Source organism: Juglans microcarpa x Juglans regia, chromosome 6D (assembly GCF_004785595.1).
Source record: "Juglans microcarpa x Juglans regia isolate MS1-56 chromosome 6D, Jm3101_v1.0, whole genome shotgun sequence".
Lineage (NCBI taxonomy): Eukaryota > Viridiplantae > Streptophyta > Magnoliopsida > Fagales > Juglandaceae > Juglans > Juglans microcarpa x Juglans regia.
This window is the reverse complement of record NC_054604.1, coordinates 24,362,552-24,388,312: the sequence shown is the minus strand read 5'-3', so window position 1 is coordinate 24,388,312 and position 25,761 is coordinate 24,362,552. Positions and strand designations below refer to the sequence as shown.

The 25,761-nt window shown below is 37.1% G+C and overlaps 2 protein-coding genes across 2 annotated transcripts; one reads left to right on the top strand and one right to left on the bottom strand.

Moving 5' to 3' along the window:
• Positions 1-2,767: 2,767 nt before the first annotated feature.
• On the bottom strand, positions 2,768-16,692 carry LOC121234049 (AP-2 complex subunit mu-like). The gene is made up of 13 exons (XM_041129855.1): positions 16,237-16,692; positions 9,906-10,083; positions 9,105-9,195; positions 8,309-8,403; positions 7,902-7,991; positions 7,779-7,827; positions 7,564-7,702; positions 6,287-6,403; positions 5,250-5,340; positions 5,032-5,174; positions 3,985-4,099; positions 3,136-3,180; positions 2,768-3,047 (listed from the first exon to the last, which is right to left on the bottom strand). Exons 1-13 carry the CDS (start codon positions 16,317-16,319, stop codon positions 2,967-2,969), a joined length of 1,317 nt encoding a protein of 438 aa, XP_040985789.1. The 5' UTR covers positions 16,320-16,692; the 3' UTR covers positions 2,768-2,966.
• Positions 16,693-22,317: 5,625 nt separating this feature from the next.
• LOC121235470 (protein FAR1-RELATED SEQUENCE 5-like) lies at positions 22,318-23,004 on the top strand. Its single transcript, XM_041131821.1, has one exon. It carries the CDS (start codon positions 22,318-22,320, stop codon positions 23,002-23,004), a length of 687 nt encoding a protein of 228 aa, XP_040987755.1.
• Positions 23,005-25,761: the final 2,757 nt, after the last annotated feature.

Genomic DNA, 25,761 nt, shown 5'->3' with positions numbered 1-25,761 from the left:
GTTTAATAAATAATAAATTAGATTTAACCTAATTATTAGGCCTAATTAAAACTCATAATCAACCTCAATAATTTATCACTCGTGTGTTTATCCAATATGACCCATAAAATATAATTTAGGTCCAATAAAAATTTTAAATATCTTGACTTTAGAATTATTGGGCCAAGTCGTTACACAGGTCTAGTCATTCGACTGCCCGACCTCCCTCACGGCAAAATCACGGCGGGTTCAGCCTTTCAACTACCCAGCCTTATTCATTTCTCGTTGAGAGTCAACAGGTAGGTCTAGCCATTCGACTGCCCAACCTCCCTCACGGCGACTCCAGCATTTAGACTGCCCGACCTCCCTCCCCTAGACAACAATACCGACATAACATTTTCTCCAATAAACACCGAGTGTTTACACTCATGCCATAACTGCTGCCAGCAGGTTACCTCCGGGAAAAAGCCTTCAGGAATGAGTTGATGGACTCAGCAACTACCTATGGGGGATCTAGAGGGTTGACGGGCTCCCTGAACACTAGTTCGAGTTACTACAAACAAACTCTAGCATCAATAATAAAATGGAAACGCCAACAACAATTCAAATCAAGGGGCGAAAATCTATTAACACCATAAAAAACAAAAACGTCGAAAGGATAGGCACTCTTTGCTAACTATAAACATTCATACAAACGAGCTCAAAGCCAACTCATACCTCGTTAAGAGTCAACAGGCGAGTCCAGCCACTCGACTACTCGACCGCCCTCATGACAGGTCAACAGGCGGGTCCATCAACTCAGCTTCAGCTTCTTCAACCTGACGACGAGAGCTCAAAGAGAATATCTCTACAAGAAAATAGATCTTTGATTTCCATTATATAGCAAGGATACAAGAACATGAGAGACTGTAAATCTATCATATTCTAATGAGTTTTCCCTCCAAACGACTCGTAGATGTAGGCCTAGTGTCAAACAATGAAAATATGTGTCTCCATCTCTTTTATTTTTCTTGCATTTATCTCTTATTCAATGCTATGGATATACTAGGGATGTCGTACAACCACAACCACATCAGACTGCCGGTGGGGACTCTAAATCACACCAATCGAGACCTGTATCTCCATCGTGAGTCAGAATGACTCTTTCTCTCCTTCTGGCCCGTTGTACTATTTTTTGGTATTAACAAACTGAAGAGGATAAAATATCTCAAGCCCAATACGATCTACCAAGCCCAACCCCAAGAAGGGATCTCATCAAAAGGGAAGAGAGAAGAGGACAAAAGGCTTGGGAAAATAACGTGTGTCAGGGGGAACGTGGGATGTGATATAAAGAGAGGGAAGGAGGGGACGTAAAGCAAGGATGGGCAGAGGATAAAAAGGGAGATTAGACCAAACGAGGGGGTAGACGACTTCAACTTCAGCTTCTTCAACTTGACGATGAGGGCTCTAGATAAAAGGTCTCCACCATTGTGGGTCGAGAATTAATATTTCTCTCCTCTGGCCCATTCTGCTATTTTTCGACATCAACAAGATAGTTTGAGAAAAGTCATAATGGTTAAAATATTAAAAATTGAAATTTGGAAATTTTAATTTTTTTTAAAAAAAGAATATTATATTTTATAAAATTATTATATCTTAATTTATTAGGGATTTTATATTTGTATTAGAGTTTTAAAGAATAATTGTCATTTTAAGGGAAAGTGGGATGTTTTGTAATTTTCATAATTTAGTGAGATTGCCCAATTGATAGTTTGAGAGATCATTACAAATTGCCAAATTGGGGTGTAGTTGGAAGGAACTTTTCATTTTACACTTGAGAGATGATTACAATTGTACCTGCTTTCACATTTTCCATTGACTTCTTTCTGGGGTAAGTTTTAGGTCCTTATGCATCACTTCATTTTTAAATATAATTTAGACAAATAAAAATTCTACTCATCATTCTTACACTATACATCACATATAATTTTTTTATTTCTTTTTCCTTACCAAATATGTAATGTATGAATGATGAATAGAATAACTTAATTATTTTAGTAAGAATAAAAAAAATACACAAAATTATTCATCCAGACCGGATTTTTTCCTGGCCAAGTTTGGAACCCGGAAAATCGAATTCCGATTCTGAGTTCTTGTCCGGAACAAATTCAGGCTGGAACCCAGGTTGCAAAACCCGAGTACACCCAGTCTAGGTACCGGGTTATTAACCCTGGAACCCAAGTTTACAATTTGCTACCTTCTTTTTTTTTCCATTACAATCACAATATTGTGACATATGGCCAAAGACTTCTGAAACTGTTGGATTTTTAATGTATTTTTCAGTACTAGCTTTGGATGAAACGAGTTGGGCCCCAAGTGTGAAGTAGAACCAGCACTTGAAGTTGCTGGGAAGGAACATGCAGATGTGGTCGTTGCCGTTAGGCTCCATTAGCAAGATAATAAAATTGTCACGTAGACTCGTACCGCGCATGCATCACCCATGGTGCGTAAACCAGAGACTGGGTTCTTTTGTCACAAAAGTTGTGTTTAGTCTTTTACTCTTTCAAGGTACTTGTGTTTGGTATCAGTCAAAGCACTTAGTTTGTTTTTTTCAGTTCATCTCAATTCATCACATCTCATCATTACAATTTTTCTAAATTCTTACACAAAATAAAATAAACAATTCAACTTTTTCAAATCTCGAAACAAAAATAATATTAAAAATATATATTCTAACAAGATTTTATTTAACTTTATTCTCAACTCATCTCATCTGCAAAAACAACCAAGGTAAAATGGCAAACCAAGATAGTCACAATACCATTTAATTCACATACTAACAAAGCCATTTTCTTACTATATAGTATATGTTACAGGAAAAAAATGAGACACTTCATAAAAGAAACACATTATTAAAAAGCCACCAATCAAATCCTTCACAACAGGCTGACAATATTTCAATCTCAACCATTTTAAGTCATCAAAAACCTTACATCATTTTCCAGCATCTAGCACCTAATCTCATAAGAACCGGCCTTGGTAATATATCGGACCCACTCAACAGTGTTGTAGCCACTCTTTTCCCATACCTGCAGAAAATGTTAAGTAGAACTTTAAATAACGTAAATGCTGCATTCTGTAAACATGTATGACATTCTGACAAACCAGAAAAATTACCTTCAGGAATCGAACACGTAAACCAGATGCTGTGAACATGGGAACCTGCATAAACGATGTTTAAAGCAATCAGTTGTCCACCTTTGCGCAGAGTGCAATGGCATGTGTATCTTCATGTACATGCAGATGATGCTTGACACTTAAAACCCAAAGGATGGAAATGTGTCATATTTGTTGTTAGCCCACCATACTCTCATTGTCCCATACTTTTTGGCAATATTAAAGGACCGAAATGCAATATTGCAGAAAACTAGGAAGATTCAAGTTCACTAGAAGTCCAAAGCCCAATACCATATTTCAATCTGGTAATGCAAAATGTACATGTAATATGAGCAATACCTCTCATGTTAGGTGGACAAATTTTAAATGATGACTGACATAGTATAAATATTTCAAAGCAAGCCCAAAAATGATTAAATATCAGATGTCAAATTCTACATTTCTTCTTTTCTCAACCTCGTTACAGATCTCGAGAAAGCCAAATCAACGACTTTAATGTTGTTGGCATCTTTCAAATGCATTTTATGACTCATCTATTAAAAGAGCCCGTCCTCATTATTTTACTTATGATTGTCATATAATATCTCAGGAAACATATTTTAAGAGTAGTGGAAAAAAGGAGCCCCCACAACTTTCATTTGTCACTGGTGGATTTAAAAAGATAGTAATAATCACAGAAAGACATTCGAAGTTTCATTTTGTAGTTTATAACTAATTGGCTGGTTATTCTCTTTCCTAATCCAATATCATTCTTGTCAAATGTAGAAAGATTGTTCTTCCCATTCTTATGCTTATTTAACATGGGCATTAAGACTGACAAAAAATTAGAAATGGCAACTGATTAAGCACCTGGAACTCCATCTGGATTGGTGGCCTTGTCCAAGATTTCTTTTCTGCGATTGTTGAAATCAACTCAACTTCTGCACTCATGGTTGGCTCAGTTTGACCAGGAAATTTTCTTATTCTACAAAGTTTTGAAAATATTGAAGTGAGTAACATCAATTGCACTAAAACTAGAGATGAAGCATCCAGACATGGCACATAAATAATGAATGAAAGTGACAAGCTAATTCAACTAAAAAACTTGTCACAGGTACTGAGTAAAAGATATTTTCAGTTATAATTTTTTTCCTCCTTTTTATGGTTGGAGAGAGGCAGGGCTTAGAGACGGCACCAGAGGGGCCATGCTTCTCTAATATTGTATATTTTTTTATATGTAAATATTGTATATATTAATAGTTCTGATTTCACGTCAATCATATTTCTCCCACCCAACGTGGGACTTAGTGGGACATAAAAATCCTCCCACTCAAATCCTCAACATTCTTCTCTGGTCCCATGTTGCTCTAAGAACCAAACACCACGTGCTGTTAGTAGGTCAGCTTTAATAGCCTATGTATGGTCTCTTATCTGTCTCACTGAGCTCAACTCAATGTAAGAGTCAGCAGAGAATCATCCTTACAAAAATTTGCACCTTCCAGTCACCATCCCCATTTCTGTTCTTTTTTTCTTTCTGTATAAAAACACATTAAAAAGCACCAAGGGTGTGCAAACCAGTTACAAAAAAGGCAATCCTCCCAGAGCTAAAAGTGTCAAATCTTAGGCTTTGGGAAAAAATGTAAAAGGAAAAGAGGTGAAGTACAGTAGGAACAAACAGAAATATGATTGAGGTGAAATCATTGAAGAAAATATTTTTACATTGAAGAAAATATTTAATAATTCCAAGCCTGCATCAGAATTTTTTGGGGGCGCTTCCATGTTTAATATGAGAAGAATGCATGCAGCAATCTTCTACATACAATAGTTTAATAAAATTATACCATGTTGCAAAGTTGAAATATATTAAAAGGAACTGAAACTTTAAACTTTCAGAAGGTATCGAATTAAGACACTCACTTCCAAACCAAGCAATCAATAGCTGCATTGTACTTTGCTCGACCTGATGTCACTTGGAAACTTGTTTTTGCAGTTTGTTTTGGTACAGGAATTTTGATGACCACGCCAAGGGCAAACATTTTTGCGCCAAAGACACTCTTTACCTGAATATAAACATATATAAGCTAATGGGGAAACCATTCAGAGACTGGAAGCCTGGACAACTAAAAATTACAAACCTTGACATTTACTTCCATGCGTGTTCTACCAAGTTCCTTAATTGTTGGCAATACTCGGAATGGAAGATTAACACCCTCAGTAATACGATACCTATGGTAGATATAGTGACAGAGATAGGCAGTAATTAAAACCCAATAAATGGACCCTCAATAAGGAAATATAAAATAACAAAAACTTGGATAATAAGAGGCTAATCACATAAAAATTGTGAGACACCAAGTTATAGAAGCAGTTGAAAACAAAAATCCAAAAAGAAAGGGTATTCATATCTAAGGGTTATGCAAAAGCCCTTCCAATGTGAAAGTAACAGAACCAGCATAGCTGCAAAGGTGAAGTAAGATGGATAACTTTAATTTTGAGAAAGAACAGCACATGAGATGTAAGCTAGGTGAGGACCATAATAGGTAAGGAATGAAATGAGGCTGTCAAGATGTTTTCAACACAAATAATATTAAAAAGATCATAAAGCCTAAAATAATGGCAAAAGTGGATCTTTAAGCAAAAGGGCACACATTTGGGAAGAGTAGAGAATGAAGTTTGACACGATGCATAGATCCAAATCGCAAATAGCATACTAGTTCGTGCAGCTTATTGGCATTTCATTTCTGATCTCCAAAAGTTAGGGTGTGACTAGTGTGATATCACGCTTGATAGCATCAGGTTGTTTTACCATTGACAACGTCATTGGTAAACTTAATGCTATAAAATAAAAAATAAAGTTGGTAATCTCTCAGGCTACCAGATTCATAGATAGTTGAAATATAATTAAATATTCCATTATTACAACTTACAAGAGATCACTAATAACAAAAAATCAGAATTGCCCGCCCTTTTTCTTGATTGAAAAAAAAAAATCTTACATAGAGCAGATAACAGATAACATAAATTGGATAAGCACATCAGCAAGTTTACAAAAGAGAATTTCAAAGGGGGAAGGGGTGGAGGGAAGTGCATCTAGTTGCATAGATTACTGCATATCAAAGATAGTGCACAGATTATATAACATATTGTCAAGTGAGAATATTTGTGAGCTTACTTCATCAATTCAAATTCACCATCTGGTGGCACAAAACTCACAGTCTTCTCTGAGTTAAACCTCGTCAAATTCACACATTGATGGAAAGTAACATCATCGAGCTCTATTGTTTTACCACTGCAAAATATAGCATTGTTAAAGAACCAACGATGAAGTGATCAGACAAAAACTATAAAAATACTGTCCAGAACAATCCAGCACTGCATAAAACTAGTAATTTGAAGTATATTTGTGCAAGGCCAAAATGCATGTGCAATAACGGATCAAATGTTTTCCCAAAAGGAAAATGATTAACTTACAATTAGTTTACAACTATTTTACCACTCTACTTAAAATGAAGGGCAGTTATGTAAAATTGAAATTATTTTTTAAAGAAATGTCACAATTATATTGGTTGTTTTAAAATGAAATGTAAACTAGTTGTAAACTACCAACCATTAAATTAAACCCTCTTAGTTTTATGTTTTTGATAAGTAATCAATAATTATACTGATGTAAAATGAAGGCATATCCCAAGTACACACAATGTGTTCATGAGAGATTCCTTAATGGAAAAGAGAAATATACTGAACAAGTCAGTCACTGTCCAACATTTAGGAAATGTTTGATCTTTGGCCCGGTCTTAGGGTGGGGTTTTCCACCATGAACCGTATCAGAACAACCAAAATATATGATTTTTTTATATTTTTTTATATAATATATTATACATATTATAATACAATTTTTATGTGATAAATTGTACATTGTAACCAAGCAAATTGCTTCAAATACCCTTTTTCAGCTCAGTTTTTGTCAACTGGACCTTAACAGCAAATTGGCCCAAAATTAGCAAGGCCCAGACTGAATGCCATAAGACCAACTGGACTGATAGAGATTGGTTTGGTCCGGTGAATCGGTCCAGTACAAAAAGTGCCTCCAAGACCAATCGGATCGTACCAATTATCATCTCCTCCCCACAACCCAACAAAAAAAAAAAACCGAAGAAAAGGAGGGCAATGAGGAAAGGAAGAAACAATGTAAAGACAAATCTGATTTTTAATGGCAATCACATTGTAACTATCGAGATAACGAATGGATGAGGCACAAGCAGAAGTCAAGTCAAGTAGTCCTCTTGTATGGCCTATTCTGTATGTGAAGAGTGAAAACGACTAAACAAAAATTAAGGCAAAATAAAATTTTCTAAAGGGAACAAATAAGCAGATAATATGAGTAATAGAACAATAAAAAGGCATTTTTAGGAAGAATAGGGAAGATTTAGACAAGTGTCATCAAATTACCTTTTGGTAGGACGGGATTTAAGCTGTGACTCTTTCTCAAGGCCAATTTTATCATTTAAACCCAACTTAAGATCAGGCATTCCAGACAGGAAGCACTTCATAAGAATCTTCCCCGTTACATCACAACGCAGAACACTACCTATATTGAACAAACTGATTAGAAGTGACAAAATTAAGAAAGGCCGTGCAAAATACCACAAAAAACCACTACCCACCTTTCGAAGACATAAGAAGATTTACACTTTCCACAATATCCAGAAAGACCTGTACAGGATAACTCTTGAAAGAATCCGGCATGGCTTTATTGAATGCAGAAAAGAAATGGAAATACTAATCACCTCATTCTTCTTATAAACTAGGCCTTCTCTTCGCCAACCAACAGCACCCGTAACTTGTAAGGTTGCATTGGGAACAGGTTTATCTGTAGGCTTTTTTGAGCATATGGTAGAAAAAATTATCAAAGCATATTTTGTTTTCAGTAAACAAGAATTTTGATGAGAACTAGGCATAGCCCAGGTACATGGGACACATACAAGAGCAACACCTAGGCATGATTGACCAAATTATCAAAGCATTTTAAAATAATATATAAAAAAAGAGGAAATCACTTCTTCATCTTTTACAAGCATATCAGACATGCAATGTAATGTACCTAAAACATAAAAGTGACTCAAACAAATTCCTAGAAGATTCCTATAGGCATTGATGGGGGACCAAATCCTGGAATATATAACTGACAACTAACCTTGGATGAGAATGGTGAACGCACTCCTTCCTGAGTGATGTAAAGCTTTAAAATCTCAGGAGATAGATTTTGTGGGTAACCAAAATCCATAATTTCTGCAATTATAGTGACATTGATCATTAGCACACTTACACAATTTTATTTATTCTGATTAACATATGGCCTTTCATCTGCCAAATGATGATTTACAAACATAAGTAAATTCTTTAAAAAGCAATATAATAGACACACTGTGTATACATGCACAAATCAAAGTTGACTAATGCTAGAAAAACAACACACCCACAATCGAGAATGATTAATACAGGATTTAATACTATCCTTCACAATTAATTATCGAGTAGTTACATCCATCTATATTTTACAATGTGTGTATGCAACCAAAATCATATGGAGAAAAATACATAAATATAAAGAAGATGTTATAAACAGGAGAATCATTGTAGCCTGATCATAATTGGTTATTTAGCTATACTACCTTTTAAGTGGTATTAAGTTCAATTCATGCTACATATGTTTTCCAAATGAAAAACAAGTTTATGCTGCAAACTAAAACCAAACAGGTTCATAGCAAACCAGTCAGGTCCCAGGTCACACGTATCATTAAAATACCCACCAGGTAAAATGGCTTTGACTGGTCTATGGTCACACCTCATGCAACAGAAGAAATGGACTGATCTAAGTTCCATGTGACCATTTCACCAGCCCAAACCATCCAGGTCAATCTGTCTAATAACCATGAGTAAAATTACACATGTGGAAATAATGGAGTGTCATTGCCTCTCAAGTTACATACCATCTAATAACTCATAAATAAGAACAAAATTATTACGGATCGCATCTTCATCAAAAGCCCCACCAAAATAAGATTTGAAAAGTGAAACAGCCTGCAACGGTAACAGAGCGAATCATTAGCATCAGCAACCATATTTCTTATGAAAATTAGAAATATGTTGAAAACATTATTAACCGCTAGCATAAAGGCTGAAGACCTTAACCATCAGCTAACAACAAAGTGAGCATAACAAGACATAATTCCTGTCTCAGATAAATGATTAGAAATATGACCATGTCTATAGACATTGGAAGATGAATGCCGCTACTTTATTTTTTGGACTATGTTCCCTTCAAGGTGCAGTCTGGTGGTTAAAAGATGGGCTTGGGATGAGCTGTAGACTCAAACATCCTGGGTTTGATTTTGAACAAGGAGTTCTCTTGGATTACATGATACACGGTTTTAGCAGGTGAAGTCGTGTATTCAGGTTTACTCCTTAGGGGTGGGTTTTGGTCTTGCTTTGGTGGGTTCCATGTCATTGAAAAAAAGGATTACCCTCACACCCAATGAGACTTGAACTCATAACCTCACTATCCACCCTATTCAACACACTCGTTTAAATATGACCGGCTTCTTTTAATGAGTAGATATAACTGGCTTTTATCCACACATTAATGCATATATGAGGTACTTCCAGAAGCTGCTAAAAACCTGGCTGAAAACAAATATAAAAAACTTACATGTGGGCAACAAAATCTTGAATTACTAATTCCAAAAAAACACCACAACCAAGAATGTTAACGAAAAGAAGAAGCTGACTACCTCAACGACAAACTTGAAAGCACAAGCTACATTAGCATTGCTGCTGACAACGATCACAATGTAGACATTGCTGATTCTCATGTAAAAGAAGGAGCAACCACCAATCTGCCGCACAGGACATGTACCAAGTTCTTTCGTTTGCATTATATGCACCCGGAAAGCATCAACCATATTTCCCCTAACATAAAAAAATTAGGGTTGGTATATAGAAAACAAACAATAAAGCCATGAAATAAATTTTAACTTATGGGGCAAGAAATAAAATGTTAAAAGGGAATTACTTAGAAAATGACAAACTTAAACAAGATATTTTGTGGGAAAAAATGAATCAATTGTATTATTTTGATTGTAGCCTTTACACAGACTATATGTACGATTACATGGCTGATTTACAGAGCTAATTACAAGGACATAAAATAGGAAACTTTCCTTCCTAAAACAGATTTCTATATCAGTGGGATTCCTTAATGGTTATCCCCTAATCCTAGGGAAGTCAAAGATACAATAAATATATAGGTTTCCTAATATACCAAAGATTGAGGGAATCATTTATCTATTTTCCAACACTCCCCCTCAAGCTGGTGAATATACATCCTTCATTCCCAGCTTGAAGATAAGTCCTTAGAATGCTGCACTGCTAAGCCCTGAGTACATCCGCGAGTTGGCCACTAGTTGACACATATGGGGTACAAATTAATCCACTATCCAACTTTTCTTTTATGAAGTGTCTATCCACTTCAATGTGCTTTGTTCTATCATGTTGAACAGGATTGTGAGCAATGTTGATGGCTGACTTGTTGTCACAAAATAATTTCATTGGTCCTTCCCATCTAATTCTAAGGTCTTCCAGAATTATCTTGAGCCATAGTAATTCACACACTCCTTGAGCCATCGCCCTAAATTCTGCCTCTGCACTTGATCAAGCTACCACATTCTGCTTCTTACTCCTCCAGGTCACAAGATTGCCTCCAAGGAAAGTGCAATAACTTGTAGTAGACCTCTTATCAACCAGTGAGCCTGCATTATCAGCATCGGTGTATGCTTCAAGAATCAATCCGGCGTTTCTTCTAAATAGAATTCCCTTGCCAGGATTGGCCTTTAGGTACACGATACACAGCCTGTAGGTGAACTTCTCTTGGGTTGTGCATAAATTGGCTAACCACACTCACGGCATATGCAATGTCTGGCCATGTGTGAGCAAGATATATATGTTTTCCTACCAGTTTCTGGTACATTTCCTTGTCTACAGCTGGATCTTCATTTGCCTCTCCAAGTTTGTGGTTTGGCTGGATCGGTGTGGAGACGGATCTATATGCCAACTTTCCTGTCTCCCTTAGAAGATCAGTTACATATTTCTGCTGTGAAATAAAGATACCTTCTTTGGAATGAGCTACTTCAATTCCCAGAAAATAATTTAGTCTTCCAAGTTCTTTTATCTCAAATTCTCTGACAAGACACCTTCTCAAGGCTTCCTTCTCCTTCTCATCATTTCCTGTCATAATTATGTCATCAACATATACCAAAAGAGCTGTGACTCCCCCTGCATCTGAGTGCTTAACAAAGAGTGTATGATCTCCTTGACTCTTTCTGTATCCAGTGGCAAGCATTACTTTGGTAAACCTTCCAAACCAAGCCCTTGGTGATTGTTTAAGACCATAAAGTGTTTTCTTCAATCTGCAAACTTTATTACTTTTCAGATTTCCCTTGAAGCCCAGAGGAACATCCATGTATATTTCTTCCTCCAACTCACCATCAAGAAATGCGCTTTTAACATCGAATTGCTCCAAGTACCAGTCAAAGTTAGCAGCTAGTGATAGCAGCACTCTTACCGTACTCATCTTAGCTACTGGAGCAAATGTTTCCTGATAGTCAATCCCATAGGTCTGCGTGTATCCTTTTGCCACTGGTCTGGCATTGTATCTCTCCAAGGAACCATCTGACTTATACTTCACTGTAAACACCCACTTGCATCCCACAACTTTCTTCCCGGGTGGTAAATCCGCAATTTCCCATGTCTGATTTTTTCTTAGTGTCTGCATCTCTTATTCATAGCATTTCTCCAATTCTCATTAGATAATGCCTCAGATAAAGTATTAGGAATAGGAATGGTATTATGCTATCTAGAAAACTCCTATGTGATTGTGAGAATTTTCTAAGTGACACAAACTTTGATAAAGGGTACAATGGGTGTTTAGTGCATTCTCTTGTGCCTTTCCTAATAGCAATAGGAAGATCGTGATCATGAGCTAATGGAGGAGAAATATCGGGACTTACCTCATTCTCAAGATCTAGAGTTGAGCTGGAATTTGCTCAGGATTAGGGTCCAGATCTCTTCGTCTTGAGTAAACCTGCACAAATCTTCTAGAGTCACGAAATTCATCATTCTCTATCACAGTTTGAGATGGTTCAGCAGGTATGGAAGTGGATTGGACAAATTCATGGGCTGAGTTTGAGGTTTGAAGAATTGAAGGATTCAATGGTAAGTCAAGTAAAAACAAATCCCAGTCCTTATCTTCAATGAATGACAAGGGCTCCCCCTGAAGATAAGGCTGAGTAAAGTATGATTGTTGCTCCTTAAAGGTGACATCAATAGAAACAAAGAACTTCCTGGTAGGTGGATGATAATACTTGTACCCGTTTTGGGTTGATGAATACCCCACAAAAATACACTTAACTGCTCTTGGATCCAATTTTCCTCTTTGATGGCTATGAATATGAACAAAGGCCGTGCAACCAAAAATTCGTGGAATGAGATGATTTGTTATTCTTAGATCGGGATAAAACTGGGAAAGTGTCTCCATTGGTGTTTTAAACCCTAGCACCCTTGATGGCAGTCGGTTGATGATATATGTAGCTGTGAGTACAGCCTCCCCCCAATAAGTTTTTGGAACATTTTGATGGAAAGGAAGGCTCGTGTTGTGGCTAGCAAATGACCATTCTTCCTCTCAGCAATGCCATTTTGCTGTGGGGTATTAATGCAGGAGGATTCATGGATAATACCTTCTTTTTGAAAGTAAGGAGATAAGATACAATTGAAATAATCCCGTGAATTATCCGATCTAAATTTTTTGATTTTAACACCAAATTGGTTTTGAACCATGTTACGAAAATTTGGGAGCACACTACTTACATCAGATTTGCCTTTGAGGAGAAAGATCCAAGAGACTCTAGTGCAATCATAGATAAAAGAGACAAACCATCGTGAACCTGAAACATTTGGAACTGTGGAGGGTCCCCATATATCACAATGAATCAAAGCAAATGGAACTGAACTTCTCTCATTACTTATTGCACGTTTATGTTTTGCAAACTCACATACATCACAGAAAAAAGGTTCAGAATTCAGCCCATTAAACAATGAAGGAAACATAGTTTTTAAAACTCCAAATGATGGGTGCCCTAGTCTAAAATGATGAAGCCAAATGGTGTCTCTATTGGATGCTGATAACAGTGACAGGGATAATTTATTCCTGACAATATTTGATATGCCTGATTCCTCAAGATAGTAGAGCCCGTCCTTCTCCCTAGCAAGTCCAATCCTCTTCCCCGAATCTCGGTCCTGAAATACACAGTAAGAGGGATAGAAAACCACATAGCAGTTAATATCTTGAGTCAGTTTTTGGATGGATAATAGGTTGGTGGATAATTTGGGGACATGAAGAACATTTTTTAGGATAAGAGATGGATTGACACGGATATCCCCTAGACCAGCTACTTTAGTGAGAGAACCATCGGCAACAGCTATTTTTCGATTGCTTGGGCATGGTGTATAAGTGTTAAAATGTAATGAAGAGTGAGTCATATGATCCGTGGCTCCTGAGTCAATAACCCATAGATTCCTAATAGGTTCATTTGAGACATTTAATCCTTGAGAAATAGAGAACTCACCTGAGAGTGCAAGAGAACATACACCAGTAAGCTTCTCCAATGATTCCAAAAGTCCCCTGAATTTCTCGATCTCTTCCTTATTGAGCTCAACCACATTTTGAGAATTTTCTTGATGTTTCTGATTTGTGGGTTGAGTCATGGTGAAGTAGGCCTGGTTTGGATTCCTCTGCGATCCTCCTTGGTAACCCCATTCTTTGCTTGGTGGTTTACCATTCAACTTCCAACAATTTTGTTTAGTATGCCGTGGTTTCTTGCAATAAGTGCACCAAAGGGCATCTTTGTTATCTCGTCCTGAGTTTCTCAATGGATCTCTCTTCACGTTCACTTGTATTGGTTGCTGCTCTATTTTAGTCACCATGGCTGAACCTTCCAGAACTTGGGGTTCCAGCATAACTCCCCTGCGACTTTCCTCAGCACGAATTAGAGAGATAGTCTCATTGAGAGATGGTACCTCTTCTTTGCCGAGAATTGGACCCTGACTTGATCGAATTCTACGTTGAGTCCTGCGAGGAAGTCGTAGACTCTATCCTTTTCAATAAAACTTTTTAAGATGGCAGCATCTGATGCACGTTTAGTCTCTATGCACCGGTAATGATCAAGTTCCTGCCACAGATTTTTCAGCAAGTTGGCATATTCGGTTACAGTTTTACTGCCTTGTCTAGTTGCACTGGTCTTGACCTTGATCTCGTATACTTGAGCTGCATCACGGGCCTTCGAGTACGTCTATCAAATTGCATCCCAGATTTCTTTAGCTGTGGATAAAAACATACAAGTGACGCTAATCTCCGGGTTCATCGAATTCCATAACTATGACATAATCATGGAATCTGCTTCATCCCACGCATCATACCGTGGATCTCCTTCCTTTGGTCCAGTCCCTAGGAGATGGCTAAGCTTTCCCCTTCCCTTCAAATAGGTTTGAATAAATTGGGACCACTTCAAGTAGTTCTTTCCGTTCAGCCTATATGCTCCCTGAATGTTTTGAAGGTCACTGGATGACTGATGTGAAAGGGCGTCCTCAGATTGTGCCATAGTATTGGATACTTTGATTTCAGACATTGATTCACGGCAATGAAGGCCAAGAATCCCAGAAAAGAGCCTAAAGCTATGATACCATGTGGGAAAAAATGAATCAATTGTATTATTTCAATTGTAGCCTTCACACAGACTATATGTACGATTACATGGCTGATTTATAGAGCTAATTACAAGGAAATAAAATAGGAAACTTTCCTCCCTAAAACAGATTTCTATATCAGTGGGATTCCTTATGGTTATCTCCTAATTCTAGGGAAGTCAAAGATACAACAAATATATAGGTTTCCTAATATACCAAAGATTGAGGGAATCAATTATCTATTTTCCAACAGATTTCACTAATACCCAAAATAAACGGCAAGTGCCAAATTTCTACATGAAGCTTCAATGTCACAACTGGTCAGCATAACTGTTTCAACTAATATAACATCAATTTTCACCAAGGATGCACTCTTGTTACAACTAGACAAAATGCAGTTAGTCAATGTACACAGCATAGTTTATACAATTATTTCAAAAAGCATAACACACAATCAGTTTGTGAGAAAGTTGGACCACAAGGGTACCAATCTGTCATGCGTATTTGAAACAAATCCAAAAATTAGACTTTGTAACATTTTCCCATTATTTCTAACAAGAGTTCATGCTTAAACTGATTAAAAGCATGAAAGGAAGCAGACCACATAGGCCAAAGCAGCAAATCACGTAATATGACGCAAACGTGTAATGTGCCATTTCCATAAGCTAGACCTGCTAGAAGAACACTCTTATCACTGCTACTCCACAAGAAACTACTCCAATATTTCTTAAGTTGCTTAGACACAGAGAAGCGGAAAAAGTATATACCAGTGCCTGAACCAAAAAGGCCTTTCCAAATTGCTATCCTCTTCAAAATCCTATGTGAGTAGTTAAACAGACCACAAAAACTCAGGTAATTTTTATTCAAGCCCAGGAAAAAAAAAAAACACCTACTCCAGATCACCAATTCTGGCCGCATGAATTGCAAGATCACAACACCTACACAGTTGTATAGTATGCAGAACAAATTACAGACTTTGTCCAAAATCCGATCAATATTTCGTACAATTTGATTTCTTATTTGGGACCTAATGAAAGCACAGCATACCCATTAACCAGATACATTGAAACACCCAAAAACAGAAAGAAGAATTACGCAATACCCAGATAGTTAAACCCCGAAATAAAGTTAACCCATTGTTCAAAACCTTATTTGAATACATAAACCAACTATCAGCTTGAACATATGGTCACATCGAAGCGTCACATTATTGAATTAAAAAAATATTAGAACCCATCAAAGTATACGGCCATAGCACCAAGAATTAATGAGAGAGTAGAGAGAGAGTGTGTGTGTGTGTGTGTGTGTGTGTGTGTGTGTGATTACCCGACGTCGTCGCGGTAGAGGCGGTTGATGAGAACATCCCCTCTGAGGTTCAGGAAGTATATAGCCGAAGCGGCCACCGGCATGTCTGATCCAGTGGATCGCGTCCAAAATCAAGATACAAAACACTAAGATGGACGCTGATGAGGTGAGAGTGGGATCTCAGATCTGCAGAACGGACAGCGTTGGCTGCGAGACTACTGCACCGGAAATGATCGCGCTTTGAGATAGAGAGTCGAAGACGACGATGACAATGAAGAACGCAAATATGAAATAACTGTTTTTCTTTTTTCCTATTTCGTTTCTTCCAAATGAGAAGTCTCAAGCCGCTGGGCAGCTGCGGTCACTGGTCAGCGTATACCATTGGGTCTTCGTTTGTACAGGCACGTGTGGTTCAAAGGAAAATAAAGTCTTCTATTTTTGTTTGTTTTCGACAGAAAATAAGCCTTCTTTTTATTGCATGTGTATTCTCATATTCTGTGTTTAATTATTTCTTTCATTATTATTGTAAACAGATAATTCATCTTTCGGAGACAAACAGATCTTTGGGGCATTGTAATAAGGTGAATTCCAGTAAGGTCATTTTCTATTCTTTAAAAAGGAGGCTTTGGATGTTTGGATGATGTGTGGAATGACAATCCAAAATGTTAGCATTATTTAAATTAATGGACCTACATAGATTACGAATTTCACATTGTAAAATTGTCTGATATAAAATTTGGATAATGTTTGTAAGACCAAATAAATGTGATTAATAAAGTGACATAATAAGGCCAACACATCTCTTGAAGCCCATGATTTTGGTCAGTTCATGAGCATAAAGTGGTACGGGTCCAATTCATGTGTAAAGACCTATTAAGGACCCATGTAATTCCATTGTTTTACAATGGGTAAAATTGGAATTCTAGGTGTTATATATATAAGGTTATGGTTCCTACGCCAGATTCATTTTTTACTTTACATATCCCATCATTGTGAGTTTTTACCAGAGAGTGAATATTGGACGTGGAAGATCATACCACTGCGCTCTTCCATCCAATGGCTACAGGTACGCACTTTTATTATGTTTTCTACATGGATTTGACAAGAGATCTAGGAGTTCTCGGATTTTATTCAAAATCCAACAAGTGGTATCAGAGATAGCTTATGAAAAGTGGGAGCGCTCTAATCGCATGAGTCTTATGATAATGAAACATTCTATTCCTGATTCAATTCGAGATGCAATGCCTAAAGAAGAAAATGCCAAAATGTACCTGAGCTAAACAGCATACCGATTTGTTGTATCGGAAAAGGTAGAGACAAGTACACTTCTTAACAAACTTGTTTCAATGCGCCATAATGGCAAAGGGAACATAAGGGAGTATATTATGGAAATGTCCAATCTTGTTACTAAATTGAGAACAATAAAGTTAGAATTTTCTGATGAAATTCTTGTGCATCTCATTCTGATTTCTCTTCCTGCACAATTTGGTCATTTTAAAATTAATTATAATACTCAAAGGGAGAAATAGACTCTTAATGAGCTCATTGCTCATTGTGTGCAAGAGGAATAGAGATTGAAACAATAAAGGACAAAAAGTGCTCACGTGACAGTTTTTCCTCTTGAAAATCAAGGCACCAAGAAAAGAAAGAGGAATGACAAAGTTAAGATAACTACGGATACTGGAACTTTACAGCCAATTGTGCAACAAGAACAGGATAAAGTTTATGCCTGTTACTTTTGCAAAATGGATGGCTATTTGAAGAAGAATTGTTTCCAGTATAAGAAGTGGCTTCCAAAGAAAAGTGGTTTTTCTATCTTTGTTTGCACAGAAATAAATTTGGCTATTTACAACCTAACACTTGGTGGATAGATTCAGGAACTACTATTCACATAAGTGTTATTATGCAGGGTTACCTAAAGTGCCAAAAACCAAGTGATGCAGAAAACTTTATTTACTTGAGGATGGCAATAAAGTTAAAGTTGAGGCAATTGGAGTCGCTCCGCTTTTCCCTTGCCCCACTTAATATATATAATTAAAATTATATATATATATATATATATAAAGTCCATAAGTAAGTGAAATGGTGACAAAACGGCGCCGTTTCATTTTTAGTCAAGTCCCCCCTTCCCCCCGCGTCCTTCACTCCTCGAACTCTCTTCTCTCTCAGACTCACACTCTTTCTGTCTCCCACTCTCTCGCACTCTCTCGCACTCTCTCAGTCTCTCTCGCTTGATCTATTCTCTCTCTCGCACAACTGCACGAGCACCACCGGGACTCCAGTCACTCCACCGTCGTTTGGAGAAATTATTTTGAAACTTCACATTCACCGCAGCTCAAAGGTAAGACATCCGAAACTCTAGATTTTATTTTTTTAGTTTTGGATTGGAGATTGGAGGAAGGATGGGTTGAATCAGAGAAAGAGGATGGGAATGATTGTGAACTTGTGTGCTGTGGATTGATTTGTGCATGTATTTGAAACTTATGTCTTCCCTGAGTTGTCTCTGTTTGTTTTTTTGTTTTTTTTTTTTTTGTTTTTGTAGTTTGTATTTTACTACAAACTACAAACTATTTAGGGGTTCAATTTATCTCTTCAATTTAGGAGTTTCGGATTGAATCCCTAAATCATTTAGGGGTTCAATCCGAAACCCCTAAATTGTGTTGGCTTTACACTTTGCCTTGTTTTTTCATGTGTGGTGTATTATTATGATTTTCTTATGTCGTGCGTTGATTGATTTTATAATTTTTTATTGTATTGTGGAATCAGGAATGTATTCTCAAATAGATTTCACTAATAGCTCTTCTACCCCTACCAATACCCCAACCCCAGAACCTAACCCTACTCCAACCCCTAGGAGTGGGAGTACACCTTGCCCCGCCCCCAAGCCCACACAAAACAAGAAACTTGTTTTCATAGTTTGGTCTCATTTTACCAAACTAGAGGTGGTGACCCCAATAACCCACAGGCTAAATGTAATGATTGTAGGAAAATATATGGATGTCTCAATTAAAGGTCCATTTAGATCAATAATGCAAGAAGAGTCCAATATTAAGATTCTTACTGGAGAAGAGTCAATCTAGACTAGAAATTGGACTAAAAAAAATGGCGGATGAGAGTAGTGGGGGTCCAACGTTGATAGGGGATACAAAGTATAATGCTAATGAGTGTAGAAGGAAGTTAGCTCGTATGATTATCATAGACATGCTACCTTTTCAATTTGTGGATGGGAGAGGATTCCAAGAATTTGTCCAAGAATTGGAACCTAGATTTACTCTTCCTTCTCGCCACACTGTGGCAAAAGATATTAAAAAGATATACTGGAAGTATAAAGATGTTTTAAGGGACCAATTGGCGGGTTTGGTAGTTTGCCTCACTACCGATATTTGGACTTCTGTCCAAAATTTCAATTATATGTCTTTGACTGTTCATTTCATTAATTCTGATTGGATTCTTCATAAAAAGATTATTAAGTTTTGCCAAATAACTGATCACAAGAGTGAGACGATTGGGAAGGCCTTGGAGACCTCCATAAAAGAGTGGGGGTTGGCATGGGCCTTGACAATTTCGATTGACAATACCTCGTCTAATGATGTCACCTTGAGATATCTGAAGACTTATCTTAATGAGGCAAATAAGACATTCTTGGGTGGTGAATATTTGCATGTTAGATGTTCTGCCCATATCTTGAATCTAGTTGTGACTAAGGGGTTGAAAAATGTTGATGACTCGGTTGCACGAGTTAGACTGGCTGTGAAATTTGTGAGGTCTTCTCCTTTTAGATTAGAGAAATTCAAGATTGCTACGACAATTGTGGGCATAACATCAAAGAATGGTCTTTTTTACTGATGTTCCTACCAGATGGAACTCAACCTTCTTGATGTTGGAGACGGCCCAAGAATATAAGGAAGCCTTTCAATTATTGGTTGATGAAGACATTCAATATGTCAAATACTTTGATAAGCACGTTGGATTGGGAAAGTCTAATGATGATGATTGGGAGGTAGTTTCTATTTTTGTTGATTTTCTCGGGCTTTTTTACAATATCACATTGAAGTTATCTGCTTCTTTACACCATACATCCCATGCATTTTGTCAACAAATATGTAGAGTGAAAGAAGAATTAGACGACATGTGTAGGGGTTCCAATCTAAGGATGAGGGGGATGGCATTGACCATGAGGGTCAAATATGACAAGTATTGGGGAGATTTGACTATACTAAATATTTTGTTATATATGGCTGTTATTCTTAATCTCCATCTGAAAATTTCAGGCATATTATATGGTTTGAGACTTGCGCATGATTAGGCATGGATTGATCTTATTGATGAGATGGCTCGAGATACCCTTTATAAATTATATAATGAGTTTAATGCAATGGAAAAGTCTACTCGCCCCGCTCTTAGGTCCCGTTGTGTTATCCCACTTGACGTGGAAAGTAATTTATTCACATTTTAAAACACACGTAATCTCCCGTACTTTGACTTTGCACGTTATCTCTCTTGCCCATCGCCCATCGACCCCATGAGCCTTAGGTTCATCTCCCACGGAATCTCCAGACCACAACTCCATCTCCGACCTCATCTCCGAGCTCATCTCCGTCCTCATCTCTACACGTGTTTTTTTTTTCTCCTCCCAGACCCACCATTTCGCCATCCCCAGCCCTGCCCAGTTCGAGCCCCACCATCTCGGCCATCTCTCTGACGGAATCTCCAAGGTAATTTTCTTCATCTCAATTTCTTTCCCCTGCACTAGACTAGGGAGTCAGAAAGCATGTAATTTTTTTTTTTTGTCTGTAATTTTTTTTTTCTTCTGAGCTATGTTGTTATGATTCTTGCTTATTGTACTAAAGAATGGAATGAAAATTGAATGTAGGAGACATTTGTGAAAATGCTTGTGAGAAGTGAAATTATAATGGTCTCTCGGTTTGACATGCAACACTAAATATTCAATAGATGTCATAATGCTTATTTCATTATATATTCATCTTTAGTTCTCGTATTACAACTATTTTTTTAAAGCTTTGTTTTAATATCATTGTTTCACATGTTGTATAGTTGTAGATAATTTGAACGTTGCAATGAATGCCGACATAGAATTTTCAAATAATGAGTGTGATGAGGTAGGAATTGATAAGAAGATTGGAGGTGGTGAAATTATTGAAGAACCTACGGTTGGAAAGCAATTTTCATCTGCAGAAGAAGTGCATGCTTACTATATGAAGTATGGTAAGAATAAGGGGTTTGGGGTATCCAAAAGGAATATTAGACAGGGTGATGATGGGACGGTAAGATGGTTTTGCTTGGCATGCGCACGAGGAGGCACATCGAAGAGTACGGTTGCCAATGTTATGAAACCAAGACAAACAGTAAAGATGAGTTGTAAGGCTAGGATTAATGATATATTAAATGTTGAAGGTTGATATACTATATCTAAGGTGATATTGGATCAGACACATGCCTGTAGTCCGGAGAAGGCAAGACATTTCAAATGCTTTAAAAAGGTTGATGCTCGTGTCGCTAAAAGGCTTGAAATAAATAACGAAGCAGGAATAAGGTTGTCCAAAAATTTCAAGTCTGTGGTTGTTAAGGTATGAGGGTTATGAGAATGTAACATTCGAGGAGAAGGAGTGTCGAAATTATATTGACAAAGCACGAAGACTTCGTCTCGGGGTTGGAGGTGGTGTAGCTCTATGTAACTATTTCGAAGATATGCAAAAAAGAAATCCGAAATTTTATTATAAGATTGACGTTGACAATGAGATGCAGTTAAAGAATGTGTTTTGGGCAAACGCCTGGAGTAGAGCTGTGTATGAGTCATTCGGAGATGTGATTACATTTGATACAACATATTTGACTAATGCGTATAAAATGCATTTTGCTCCGTTTATGGGTATGAACCACCATAGGCAATCAATCCTACTCGGTTGCAGATTGATATCCAGTGAGGATGCAGATACATTTGAGTGGTTATTTGAGTCATGGTTGTAGTGTATGAATAACCAACCGCCAAATGCAATCATCACATATCAAGACAAGGCCATGAAAATTGCAACCTAGAGGGTGTTTCCAACTTCTAGACATCGCTTCTGCTTGTGACATATAATGAAAAAGTTTCCTGAGAAATCTGGCTCACATTGTCGGTATGGGGAAATCAAGAGTACTATACATAGGTGCGTATATGACTCTTTCAATCATCATGAGTTTGATGAACATTGGTGTCATATGCTTGATACATTTGATTTGCATGAGAATGTATGGTTAGTATCACTGTATAGTGATCGACATTATTGGGTGACGGCCTATGTTAGAGACACATTCTGGGCAGGAATGTCAACCACACAGCGAAGTGAAGGAATGAATGCATTTGTTGACGATTACGTTCACTCTAGAACTATTCTAAAGCAATTTGTTGACCAGTATGATTCGGCCCTTAGGAGGAAAGTAGAGAATGAAGCAATTGCTAACTTCAATTCCTTTAACACAGACATTCCTTGCATCAGTTGCTATCCTCTTGAGAAGCAATTTCAAGGTGCATATACTCTTACTAAATTCAAAGAGGTACAAGAGGAATTGCGAGGATTTCTATATTTGATTACTAATGAGATGGGGTGTGAGGATAGTAGATATATGTTCGTTGTTGTGGATGAGGTTCAAGTTGGTAATGACTTATTAAAACGTGTAACCTTTAATGTGGAAGTTGATCAAGATCCTTGTGATGTGAAATGCAGTTGTAAGTTATTTGAATTTAGGGGTATTTTGTGTAGACACGCTCTCCGTGTCTTAACTTAGATGGGCCAACATATAATACTATTAAAATACATCTTGGATCGGTGGAGGAAAGATGTTAAGCGAAAATACACCTTCGTGAAAAGTAGTTATGACAATACTAGCATTGACGATGCACGAAGGTACGATAGGATCCAAAATTGCTTCTATGAACTGTGTTCCCATGCTTCAAAGACTGAGAGCAATTATGCTAAATTGATTAGTCAGATAGAACAGTTGAAGACAAAGTACCCTAGTATCGCTAATCATGATACTAGCAATACAGTTAATACAACTCCTTCAACAGAGGCTTCGACCTCGAGAGTTCTTAATCCATTGGTAGTTAGTAAGGGAAGACCACCGCCTAAGAGAAAAATGCACCCCGCTGAAAAGAGTATTAAGAAATCCAGTACGAAAAGAAAATTGCACAACAATGAAGCTGGGGTTCCTTTTTATTTATGTTGTATACTAAATTTACGATTCACTTGGTTTGAATGTTTTGTTGTTTTTTTTTACTTTAGTTTTAAATTATACTAGGATCAGCAAAGTCAAGTTTGGACACATGCGCCGGAATTTTTTTCAACTTCTTCGACTGCTCATCACTCACAGGTAATGTAAAACTAAAATATTTTGGTAATGGGTTTCGTGAATTGTGTCGCCACTTACAACATTTTTTTATGCCCCTATATGACAACACTACAGAGGCTTTTCATCAGGCCTTTAGTACTTTTTGATTGCGGAGGCTTTCCATAGGGACTTCAATATTTTATATTGTAATCTTGAGATTTTATATTGTAACATTGAGATTTTATTGAACCTTTTTTTTTTATTGACGTGTTTAGATCAAGTGATTGTAATATTGGGATTTTATAGAACCTGTTTTTGTATTGATGTGTTTAGATCATAATCGTAATCATTCTATTAATTGGATTTGGATTACCCAGTACTACGCAACTACACAAGATTACAAGATTACATGAAATTACATTAACTTCAAAGATTACATATTGTCTTAGAATTTTTCAAAAAACATGCCTAAATAAAGTACTCATGACATTGAAATTACTAAAACTACAATGACTCTCTCAACATTTCTCTTATGCCTCTCAATCTCTAGTTCTAGTCAATGTCGAGTTGTTTGGACATTCATTGCTAGTTGTATCTTTTGAATGTCAATCTTTAAACGGTTGATTTTCTTCTTGCCATATGGTAGTATTTCCGGATCATACCAACAAAAATATCTGCAAGAATATACAGCCTGCAAAATCAACCAACACATTAACAAACAAGGATTACCACACTTCTTAACAAACAAGATTGAAATAACATACCTCAAAGTTTTGGCAACTGAAAAATCGACGCCCTTCATTATCCTCCATATGCGCAGTTCATCTACATGCTTTAATACCACAAAAACATATTGGATATTCATTTTGCCAAGAGTTCTTTGAGCGTGTGATATTGTTAGTGCTACTACGCGCTTCCGACATTGTAGGATTACCACACTTCTTTAACAGCTTTTATCCTACAAGAAATGAAAATGAAATATTTATTTATGTACAAAATAATTATATCAAAGCCTTTATAAAATGTGAAAACAGTTACATTATAGCACCTATGACCTTAGAACAAATATGTCTTGTGGAATTTAAAATTACACTGTTCATTCTAGATATACTACCCTCTTACTACTACCAAAAATCAATCAGTCAAAATGATGAATTCATTTGAATTTAAGAGTCTTTAGTCATGGGAGAAAGTATGAGGGGACCCAAAACACTACTTGATTATTGCAAGTACTGCAGATTCAGACTTTGAACAAGACATCTTGGTCATCACTTGCTTGTGATCCATTTCATAAGTTAATTTCAAATACCAAATTTTAGAACTTTGAATGTGTGTGTGTGTTTGCGTGATAGTTGATCATTAATTAAAAATTAGTGCCTACCCGTGAGCAATTATTCCTGGCCAACTGATGTATGTGATGACTTCATTAGGCAAGTTCTATTCACTTGTTTATAAATTATCAAATAAAGAACCAAAAAATCAAAACGTGACAACATTAAAAAAAAAAGACATTAATTATGAACGATGTCAAGCATATATAGACCTCTTCCATATCAGTGGGCAGTACCAAATCATCATGAATTTTTTTTTTTTTAAAGGGATCACATTTCATTCATAAAAGAGAACATACAATTTTGACTTAAAAAAAAGTCAGTTACATACGTTAATAGCTCCCCAGCACACTTCCGTGGCTGACATGGTCTAGTCCAGACGACAAATCTCTAAAGACCTAAGTCTAAAGGATCCGTCGTGCACAACTCTATCCCCGACATCGGACCAAGGTCTGAAGGGACAACATTTTTGGTTTTTTATTTTTTCAAAAAAAGAAAAACAGGACACGAAATAAAATACAATGGAAAAACCATTGTAACAACAGAAAAGTACAATGCTCCACGAGGCTGCAGTGTCGCGTGCAGTACCTTGGGAGAAACCAACGACTGATCTTGGAGGTTTCGGACTCACAGATCCCAGGGGCGCCGCGTGTGACGATGGTAGAGGGCCTCCTCGCGTAGCGAGAGAGCCACTCGCCGAACGTCTCCGATATCTTTTGGCCGCGCGTGCGAGCAACTCGCCGCTCCGATTGGCGCTGCCTTCAGAAGTCTTGAAGATCGGCGACTGGGCAACACCATGGAGAGGCGCGTGCTGATCTATAGTCTTCGGACATCCAAGATCCGTGATTTTCCCTTATTTGGCCTGCAAATACAACAAACACAA